The sequence below is a fragment of the Populus trichocarpa genome, chromosome 9 (genome assembly GCF_000002775.5).
Source record: "Populus trichocarpa isolate Nisqually-1 chromosome 9, P.trichocarpa_v4.1, whole genome shotgun sequence".
Classification (NCBI taxonomy): Eukaryota; Viridiplantae; Streptophyta; class Magnoliopsida; order Malpighiales; family Salicaceae; genus Populus; species Populus trichocarpa.
The window spans coordinates 2908661-2920417 of NC_037293.2; the positions used below are offsets into that span (position 1 = coordinate 2908661).

The window sequence follows — 11757 nt, forward strand, 5'->3', positions numbered from 1 at the left end:
ATTGAGTATTTAGAATCTTATTCCCTTGTTTTTTTATTTCTTAGTTGATTATAACTTAGTATAAGTAGATTAATGAAATTAATCAATTAGTCATTATGGATTTGAAACTATATATTTAATTAGGGTAAATTTTAATTTTTTATGTTATCTCAGTTTCATAAAAAAGTTTTGGTTTATCTCAATCACCATTCAAACCTTCTGTCGTGGTTTTAATTTTCTTCAATTTTCTTTTAATATTAATAATCATTATTATTATCATCATCATTTTACTATTAATTATTTTAGTAAATTATTTTTTAATAAATTAAATTGTCTTTAGTTTTTCTAGTTTGGGTTGATAAATAAAACTTTCATGCATGAAAATTGATGGGCTTTGACCATATGGTCGACGTTCTAGTGCTTGAAAAAAACTTGCATGATACACGAGCGTAAATTCATGATGGATCATAAAACTCATCCAAGCACTCAAGCCTTGGATACAGCTCACAGTCATTTAGATTTCATATAGTCTAATGCTTTCCTAGAATAGGGGTCATCGATTTAGGTTTTTAGGATCGCTAATAGCTTAAAAAATCCAACATCAACCATCAAATTAGACTTGAGGAGTCCATGTGGCTCAACACAACAACACCCCTATATAAGAGGTATATTAAGGTCCCATGCAGATCGAATCCTAGATATAACTAATACACCCAAACAAGATTGTTACACCATAATACAATATTCATTAGTCTAACATAGTCTGCTCATAATCAACCACAATGATAAACCATATATGTATAGGTAGCGTTAGGCTACTATCTCAAGATATAAGATATGGAGACAATGGAGATAGATGAGACATGTCTTTTTATACTTCATATTTTGAAAGTAAGAAAAATCTACTCTAAAAATGTCTCAAAGATAAATTTATTTTATATCCTTGTCTTTTTCTTTTCAATCAAACATATTTTTATCTCTTTTGTATGTGTCTTTTATGTCTTGAAACACTGGCCAAACTCAACCTAAATGACGATACACCTCTTGATCACGTGTCCCTCACAAATTAATCTTGTTATTGCCATTAACAGTATACAACTTATAAAACAAAAAATGAGATAAACCTTTGTAACGGCTCATTATCATGCTTGATCTTTGTCTCAAAATAGCCCAAAACTGTAGGTGAAAAATATATTGACCATCATATCCTTGCATGGACACACCTACATAACACACCTTCCTAAGGCTCTCACCCTCCACCATCAGTGCTAACTTAAACATCTGATGATCTCCTAAAAACATTTTATTTTATAGATTATTCAATTTCCTAAACTTGACCCCTACACCTTCCAATACATCACAACTTTGGGGGGAAGAAAGCGCAATCTTATAAAGATTTAAGTAACCTCATCAATGATGAAATGAACAAGAGAGGAAGATCCAACAAAAAAGTTTATTAAAAAAAAAGAAATATATCATATGATTATAGCTTCAACTAGATAATTGGCCTATACTTTGTTGTGGATAAAGTAAAAAAAAGTTTAAACATAAAAAAAAAATGTGTAGGTGTTGGTAACATGTTTTCTAGTTGCAAGACAAAACTTGATAATGAACTAAAAATCCGATGCATATATTTAATAAAATAGATCAAGAATTAAATGCATAACATTTTACGCAATGTCATTTATTTATTAAAAATCAAAAGCAATCACAACACATGCCTAAATAAATTTGGATGATTTAAAATATGATAAAAAAATGTCTCTCTAATTAGAACCCTTTTGTCTAATTAATGAGCTCAATTGTTTTTCAATTTTCTTTACTAGAATATAATTTTTTAGACATCATCTAATTATTATCCTAAAAGCATGTCTGAATTATATAAAAAAGCATTTTTATAATTTAAACGTGAGTGTACTAAAAAACATAAAAATAAAACAATGCTCGCAGCCACATGAAACTCTTTGGCAGTGTCAATCTTAACAAAAAGGTCAATATGGAAATCCTTTGACTCGGCTACTTGTGTGGCCTAGGTTTCAAATTAGATCATGTAAGGATTGGCCCGATGCAACCTGGTTAACTTAATGGGTCCAAAGATGAGCCGGACGACCAAGCAAAACTAAATTTGATAAAAAAAAACAAATTTCAAGACGCCATCTTTTTTCTTAAATACTGAGACATAACATCTCAATTCAGCACAAGTCAACCCAAGCTGGTTAACCTATTAAATCCACAACCCAGATCAGAGACTTAACTAAGTTTACTTATTGATGACAAATGGTTTTTAAAACCCAAAACAATGATTCAGGATCCAAACTTAGAAATAGATTTATTCCTCACTTTTTAGGATGTGGGCATGGGAATTTTTTTTAAAAAATAGTAAATGATAAATTAAGCTTTGATCCATTTCCTTTGATTACACAAATTGTGTTTTATTTTTTAAAAAGAAGGTGATGTCCTGACTTTACAAGCACAAAATCCTTCTAGAGATTTTACCATCTCCAGGTCAATTCTTTGATAAAATCTCACATATTTTTCTTTTTTTAAAAGAATAAAGTTTCAATTTAATGTGATCCAAGCAACACCAAGAGATTCGTTAAAGATTCTAATTGCTCTAGTGACAAGACTTAAGGCTAAGAGGTTTAAAGAGACATTCAATGAACTTCTTCAAACCACATGAGTTAAGGTAGACTTCAAGAAGATACTAAATAATAAAGAACAAGCCTTGATTAATTTAATTCATGTTCAAGAAGAGTTTGTTAATGGGCATTCAAACATTACAAAAAGAATGTAATAAAAAGATTCAAATTTGTTAATTTTAATCTTTTGTTAATATTTTGGTCATAATTGGAGCTATAAAACGAACTTTAATGCGATTCAAGTTGAATTGGAAAGAAGACATCCATATCTTTCTATTTACATATGGAACGCCTTCTAATTCATTAAAATGAGAGAGAAAAAAAATGCATTAGGGCCTTCATTTAAATTTGAAAAAAAGACATCCATATCTTTCCATTTTAATGCGATTCAAGTTGAATTGGAAAGATTTTGCCAACAGATTAAGAAAACAACTTTAGTCTTATTTAAATTAGTTGGGTTATTGTTATATTTATCTTTTAGTTATTATTAGGTTTTTTAGACATATTAGGGCTTTTATTTAAATTTGGGTTTATTGTATTATTATTGTTGTTGTTGTTGTTGTTTACTAGGTTTATCCATATCCATTAGAGATATCCTATTAGACTTGAAATTCTTTATAGTATAAATACTCCTTTGTAGAGACTTTTGAAGTTAGACTATTTTTAACAAAAAAAAGGCATTCTTGCTATCTTTTGTGTGGTTAAGTGATTTTCATACTAAGTTCTTAATTGAATTTGCTAACTCTTTGAATGATTGATCAACTTTGTTGTGTCTTTATACTACTCGTTTACGTCTCTTTATAGGCATGGGGTTGAGGTGATCATGACGTATAGCTTTGGTTCTTCAAGACATGTTCTTATTGGTTAAGTTGACTCTTTTAAAGATCTTACTACTCACATGTTGACTCTTTGGCGAAATACAATTTTTATTTGCATATTTGTTTTCGGAGAAAATAAGATTATGTTTTTTAGACGACAAAACTCAATTTCTCATGGAAAAAACCCTTTTAAGAATTATACCACTCACAAGTTGATTCTTTAATAAAAACAAAATTTTATTGACACATCTTTTAGCAAAAACAAAATCACACTCGTCAAAATTCAATTCTCAAGGACAAAACTCATTTAAGGATTATACCATCCTCAAGTTCACAAAGATCGATAGACATTATATGAAGAAAACCTATTAAAATGCAAAGTCTCATAAAAATCCCATGAACATCCATATGTAAAAGAAAAATGGAATGCACATTACAAATAATTCAATGCAACCTAATTAATTCAAACAAGTATAACCTAATGCAAACATCATACACCCCATTTTAAATTAACGACATACAAACAAATATACATTTGTGAATAAAAAATTAATAAATATGTTACAAATTATTCTCAAGACTAGTAAATCACATATTAAGGTTTAAAATTGACCTTTATAAATCGTTAGAGTTGGCTGAAACTGGATCGGAGCTGCTAAAATAGAATGAAATAATGGCGACACATAGGCTACATGCTTGAACAAACAAGCTGGACTGTGGAGCGTTGTTGCACACTTAGACGAGTCGAGGAGGCGCGTGGACGTGCAAGTTAGTCGCTTCACCTTTTCTCCTTCCACACTACACAGGTGATGTAGCCCACCTCCTTCGACAAAGAAAGATCGATGACAAAGAAGTTTCTATTATTGTTTTCTTCTCTTTCAACACTATGTTGCAGAATTTTATAGATGAAGAGGTTGTCAATTCAATCCATTTCAGTAAGTTTTAGGGCTGATGTAGTGAGCATCTAACTAGAGATGATATATGATGTTGTGGGTGTGTTTGATGTTTGAGCAAAGGTGGAGATCAACAACTTGAAGATTTTGGTGACTAGGGTTTTGTCTCCTTCTTGATACTTCCTTTGTTTTCTTTATCTATTAGGTTTTTTTTTTTTTGCTTGGACAAGTTTCCTCCACGCAAGAGTTTCTCTTTCCAATTACATGTGTCCCTCTTTTTTTATATTGTCTAGGATCCTCTACATAATATGAAAAACTAAATTGAAAAAAGTAATGTTAGAAAATTTTTGTTGCTTCCTAATTAATTAAATTTTATTTTTCTAATGTGTAAGATCTCCTCCCTATGAATTTTCAATTTTGTTTGGTTCTCCTATTTATTTTTATTTTTCTCTTTTGCACAATCTTCTTATTATATTTTTTAATCCGTTTTTCTTTCTTGCTTCTTATTTCATTCCCTAAATTCTTTTATATTTTTCTTCTTTATTATTTTTATTTTTATTTACCTATCTTATCACACAAAACAAAAAAACAAATGAAAAATAAAAAAAATTGATTGAGCTTTATTGAAAAAAAAATATTTTAAGAAAAATATTTTTGGAAACACATGAAAAAAAATTGATGGTAAAAAATGAATTATGACGGATGAAAAAATTCAATTAGAAATCAAGGCATGCAATCTCGCGTGGGTAAGAAGAAAGCATCAAAGCTAGGCGTTTCATTCAAAAAGGCACAGAACGGTGCAGGAGATGGAACAGTAGCTAGAGCTGGTTCCGGATCAGGCATAATAATAATAATAAAAATAAAGTGAAGATCCAAAATACTGTTTTAAAAATTATTTAAATTTTGTTACGAGGATGTTTTGAAATGAGGTAAACATTGCTTCTCAAATTGCTTCTTTTTTTTTTTTTTTAATTTTTTGTTTAATATTTGTATATCAAAATAATTTAAAAATATTAATATAAAGAAAAAAAAAATTTAACGGAAAAACAGTTCAAATACCCATAAGACTACAGAGATTAATTAATTAGCTTCATAAAACAGGATTAAGTTATAATTAAATCACAGGGGAAGATTCCATTCTGTCATTGACGAGGAGCACGTGCAAAAGTGAAACCCCAAAGCGAGCAAAATCAGATGACAGCCTTGGGACTTAAACATTCTTTCTTTTTAACAGTTTGATTCATGCAAAAATCTTTGTCTTCTCTCTCACTCTCCTCTTCTTTGCGTTATATTCCTTTCTTTACCTTTTGCAGGCAGCATTGCTCACCATCACCGTTGTTAACGTTTTGATGCACTAGTAGATAATAATAATACCCATGGGAGCTCAAAAGAGCATCCATGCTGGCAAAGGTCAGTATTGAAAGTCGGTTCTTGAATTTTTTTTTCTTTTTCTGGGAATTTTATTTTGTTGTTGTTGATTGTGGATTTTGATATGTTACAGCCAAGATTGATGTGAATGTTGATTTTACTCACAAGCTATGTGCTTCTTTGATGCTTCCTTCTCTAAGGTTCTTTTCTTTGTATTATCCATTTCTTTGGATATTAATTACGAGTAACTGCCACATCTCTCTCTCACTCATTCACTGACTCTCTTTCATGTAAAACTGCAGGAACACTGGAAGTCCTCTTTCTCTGATAATTGGGAGGTGGGTCTTTTCCTTTATAACCTTTGCCATTTCGTTTATTGGTTACCAAGTTTTTTTCTATGGGTTTTTTTTTTTGCTTCTAGTATGAATTTTCTTTGTTTGGTTACTGAGAAAATGGTGGGAAAGAAAAGGAAATATTGTTAAGTTTTTGAATCCTTCTATGTAATTGAATTCAAGAAAAAGCTGGGTTTTGTTCTTTAACTATGTTTTGTAGACCAGAGAAATGCAAAACAAAATTTACATTCTTTCCTGCTTGCAAAAAATAGTGTCGGTAGTTGTTTGGCAATTAATTCAATTAGCGTTTTGCAGTCTTTGCATCAAACACCCGAATTTATTTGGTGGAAGTGAGAAGCTTGATGTATCATGGGATAAGGGGCTCTCTGATTCAAATGTCTCAATAACTTATAGAAGGCCAAGACCTGAGTGGCTTTGTCAAAAATGTTTTGTTATTCAGGTCAGTTGCTATAAGCTATGACTACTCTTTGGTGCTATTATTGTGTTTTGTAGACGGAAAATTAAGGAACTGGGTTTTAATGAAGAAACTGTTTAATTCGATTTATTTTGTTTTTGGTATGGAAAATCTCAAAATTTAGGATTTTCAAAGAAAACAGCCAATTGGGATTGTAAGGGAAAAGGTTTCTTTGTTTTTTCTCCCCACTAATTCACAACATTATTTTAACTCTTGATCCACGAATTATTTGTCCCAGCATTCCTTTTCACCTGAAATTGGGGTCCATGGTACACCAATCGACAATTTCTCTCGTTCAGGGAGTGGAGATGTAAATTTGTCTCGTTTATCAGTTGGTTTGGATCGAAATGAGCCTGCAAGCTCTGACTGGAGCAGCAGCACCAGTATCAAATTTGAGGTTCTGGCCATGCTTAATAAGCAGTTATTGCTTATGTTGTTGTTTTCAGCTGAGTATTTTTTTTTTCTTGTCATATATGGTTGATTTATTAAGAAATTAATTGTTTTGGGCCGTGCAGCATGTCCAACTAGTGAATGATGATGGACGCTCTATAACCAGGGACATTGATGGGTTCCCAGTGACATGCAGGTAGTCTACACTTTTATTATTTCAGTTTCAAGTGAATTATATTATGTTGTTTCCTAATGAATCAGTAAAATGCTTGTAATACAGTGGCAGTCCCCATGACAGTATGCTAGTTTTGAAGCAAGAGTCTCAGTGTGCAAAGGCAAATGATCACAGTTTTTCTCGGGTAAACCTTCTTGCTAATATATAAATTGTGCATTCATATTCGTTCAGGCTGAGTTGTAGTTCTATCCATTCTAATCTCTGTCTTGACACATACACCTTTAGTGCCAGCCATGTTGCTTTTCACTAACTACTAGTTTTCATATATCCAGTTTAGTATGCAAATTGAACAAGGGATTCCTATTCTATCAAAGTGGCTAATCTTCAACAAGTTCAAATTTACTGCTACAAAAGGAGTCAAACTTGGACCAGCATTTTTATTGGCAAGGTGAGCAAGTTTTCTATGCCGTTTCTAGTAGTTGCTGCATAGTTGTGAGTGCAAGTAGTGATTTAGTGGTCCGAAAAAGAGGGAAGACCCTGAACACAATTGGTAACTGGAAGCAGGATGTAAAGGACAAGAGTCTTTTCAAGGGCGTCAGTAGCATACACAGCATGTGCTAGGAAGCAGGAGAGGTGTTCTTAGAAGCATAAATAAATTCAAAAACTGTAGTATGTTGGTACTGGGAACTAATAATTTGCTGAAGAGAACAAAAGGGAATTATATCTTGGCTAATAGAATGTAAAGAGAGTCTTAATCTGAAATTTAGTAAAATAATGCTTGAAATGATATGGAGTACCTGGCTACACAAGTTACTCAGCAGTCTGTACTGGAAGCATGCTGCAATTCTTGCTATCCCCTCGAGCATCTTAGCAGTAGGAAGAAATTATACACTCATGCTTCTTATTCTCTCTCCCTGTGCATGACTCTTACCCTTTCATTCTGACAGCCTGACAGGTGGTTCCATTGTAGGAGACATGGCTCCTTACCAAGCATTTGCAATTGGAGGGCTTGGTAGTGTGCGAGGATATGGTGAGGGTGCTGTTGGATCCGGAAGATCATGTCTGGTTGGAAATAGTGAATTGACATTTCCTCTGGTATGTAAACCTTCATGGTATCTTTAAGGATGGCAAATTATTATAAGATGCAAAAAGTTCTGGTTCATACTGCAGTTTTAAGTTTCTTGACTTTTCACAGAAATCTCAAGGAAGAGACTCATTTGGCCCTAGACACTTATGTTGCAGCAGCACCTTGACTGATCAGAACACTTTAAAAAATTTAATAATAGCAATTATACTGTTTTATATTCGGGTTTCAAGCCTATGCATGGATATGTTGTTTCTTTACAAGAAATCTGGTTTGCTAGTATGTTGTCTGTTTCATTGTGTTGGGTGTTGAAAGTAGAAGAGGGGATGGAATCAAATGAATTACTCTATCTGATTCCCTTAATCTCTTTTCATAATTCATAAATACAGCAGTTTGTCTTGCCATGTGATTGTAGTTTGTTTAGGAAAACAAGCAAACATTGACAATATAGGAGAAATAGGCCACCTAATACCATCTGTTTTGGGGTAGCTAAAACACAAAAAACTAGCTGAGACTGAAGTAAGGAATAGTAGGAAATGGCCATTTCCCGTGGCTGCATCACCTGTGCAATTTGGTTCTGTTTCTAAAATCCTCCTTCCTGCCTCTCGAGGTTTGTTCTTAAATGCATAATAATAATAAAAAAAAAATTGTGCTGGTGGCATGTTGGTGAGAGTAAAACTAATCTGTACTTTTCCGGGCAAGGTCATGTTTATTAGATTGGACTGTGTAGGCCACAATGTCCTAGTTTTGAATCCTTGGCTACTTAATAAGTAGGTTGATTGTTTCTTGCAAGAGACAAGAAATATTCTTTGCTGGTGGAGAAGAAACAAGATTCTAGAGTGTGTGATATTTTCTCCTCTTCATCTTAAGGAGGATTGCATTGCCAGCATATGCACAATTGAAAATTTATTAACCCTCAGAAAAACGAGAAATCTGTGTTGTGAATCCTGGAACTTAGTCTTGCGGTCATCTTCAATTGAATCATTGCTAAAGTCACCTCTAGATAAATTAGATTCTCGCTATTTGGTATAGAAGCATTCTAAATGCTGTTGTACTCACTGCTATTTATAACATTATGAAGTACAGCTTCTTTACCATGGTCATTAAGTCTGTTATATGAAAGCTTATAGTATGGATAACTGGGTTTTCTGAAATTCATATGCAAAATCAAGGCAATCGGAGCCGTGCTAAAGTGAGTAGGTAGGATAGAACAAGTCATTTAGGTTTGTATCTTTGTCAAAGATATAGTTAATCGTTGGTTCTGGGACATTGAAGGGACCGATATTATTATTTTTTATTTTTTGGTGAGGGACCAATTATATGACCACTCAACTTGCACATTACTTGTTGGTGCTATGACAATATGCATATTCTTTGAAGGGTTCCTCTTGCCTCTAGGTGATGCAACCCGAAAACTCCTCAAGACTTAAAATAATCAACCAACTTTTATTTTTCTTCTACAATGAGATTGGTGGCATTTCCATATTGTTTCTTCATGTCCTCTCATGATTTATTAGATATTCCGAGTCTAGGAACTCTAGCCATTATATTGGTGGAACTTAGACATATGGTAAGAAGGTATGGGTCAACTACATCACACTAGTTATTCTTAAAATTTATAGCAAAGTTTTCTGTTGTAGCTGCCTTCCGTCATGCACTATCACATTCTCTATATTTTTTCTCTCATGACTGAATTTGATGAAGTGATACATGTCAACTTACTTTCTTACTGTATCCAGAGTAAGATGTTGGAAGGTGCTTTTTTCGTGGACTGTGGAACTGATCTGGGATCTGGTCGTCTTGTACCTGGTAAATTAACTTATCTCACTTGCTTAGAAATTGTTTCCCACTCACAATTTTTCCTTTTATTTTCAGTTGAATTTTTCATTCCAATGTCCTATAGTATTTATGTTGCTGAGTAAATAGTGACATTCAGTTTCTCTGTTTTAGAGATACAAACGAATCTGCATTTTAGTTCTTAGTTGCACAATGGACTTAAACAACTTCTTATAAAGTTTTCAAGACTTAAAACACATCTAATTGCAGAAAAAAAATGTAGGAATTTAGATGAATACGAATCTGCATTGTAATTGGATGAATATGGGCCATGGAGTGTAATTATAGTAGGAAGTGAAGGACTTAGTCTTTTCTTTCTCTAGGAAGTATGAAGCCTTGGTGTTTAATAATTATTAGTTGTATACTGCTTCCCCATTCTTTTGCTAACCTGACTAAGTTAACTTGTCTATGTTGGTCTTACTTCAATAGATCTGTTTGAGCCCCCCTCATTCAACCATGTCTGCAATTGCTCAGTGTTTTTACTCAGCATGTTCCACAACCCTGTGTGTGACGACTACCACTGCTTATCTGTTATTTTCTTTGCCATTGTGAATTTTGTTGTTTTCGCCTTTGTAACTTTGAAGTCTTTTCGTTTTCCCTCCTATTTCTTCTTCCCCACCACCCCATCTTTTTTGTTGTTGTTGCCAGGCTCATGACACCGTTTGCTTTTTGAGTTTCAGGAAATCCAGCAATGAGGCAGGGAAAACCGGGATCCGGAGTTGGGCTTGGATATGGCCTTCGTTTCAAGTCTCCAGCTGGTCATTTTCAGGTTGACTACGCCATCAATTCCTTTCAACAAAAAACTGTCTACTTTGGCATCAGCAACCTAATTTGATGAATTCCGTAAGCCCAGTGGTCGCTTTCTTTTCTGGCTTTCCAATGGTTTAGATGATGATTATTGAGAAAAGTTAGCTGTGGAATATGGAATTAGTAGAAGCATTGACATTTTCCTGCCGCTAAAAGGAAGTTGTTTCTGTTCTCCATCAATGATAAAGTTGCCGTTATCTGTAAGTTTTGTCCACTTACATTTCCAAGCAGTCTAGTCACCTTGCAAGTTACAAAACCAAAGAGTACATTGCAGGAAATATCTATTTTCTTTTCCTGCTGAAATTAAATTTTAGTGGAGAACAGTTCAATAGAAAAAATGTAGAGTAGAAATTAAAGTATATCCCTATAGGTTCCTAGTAATTTTTTTGTTTTTAACCACAGAACTGATTTCCTTCTCACGTACAAAAATCAATAGAATAGAATATGAGACTGCAAATTCATGCGTGTAAATGGAAGTGATTCTTCAGCATTGTTTCTGGTATGGTATGAAATAGTCTGTAGAAAAGGTCAGATTAATTGTGTTATTGCCTCGTTTATTTGTTAGCAAGTGTGTCTTTGGCATTGTGGTGGCTTTAACGGTTGCAGTTTGAAAATGTAGATTTAAAAAAAGCTTTAAATTTGAAACTTTTCTATAATTTCAAGAAAGTGTTTTCAGTGGGAATTTATGCATAACTATGTTAATTAATCAAATACTCAGTTTCAGTCAAACCTAGGTGCTTACCAGTAACAAAACACAGCCTGCGTATATAAATAATCCAACAGAATCCTTCCCCTTCTTTCTAAACTTACCTAAATGTAGCATGCTTGCCCACTTTGTGAAGAAGCCTTTGACTGCAGTAGAAGTTTCCACAGAAGAAAGGACAGGCAATTTTCATTCTGGGCACCATTCCATTGAATTTTCCAAGTTTGTTTCATGAACATGATCTACAGGTTGGTGACC

At 33.3% G+C, this 11757-nt stretch overlaps 1 protein-coding gene across 1 annotated transcript; it reads left to right on the forward strand.

Annotated features, from left to right (window-relative positions):
• Nucleotides 1-5430: 5430 nt before the first annotated feature.
• On the forward strand, nt 5431-11340 carry LOC7489325 (outer envelope protein 39, chloroplastic). Its single transcript, XM_002314216.4, has 11 exons — nt 5431-5739; nt 5831-5897; nt 6000-6035; nt 6345-6489; nt 6743-6901; nt 7020-7090; nt 7175-7253; nt 7402-7517; nt 8017-8164; nt 9893-9962; nt 10670-11340. Exons 1-11 carry the CDS (start codon nt 5706-5708, stop codon nt 10822-10824), a joined length of 1080 nt encoding a protein of 359 aa, XP_002314252.1. The 5' UTR covers nt 5431-5705; the 3' UTR covers nt 10825-11340.
• Nucleotides 11341-11757: the final 417 nt, after the last annotated feature.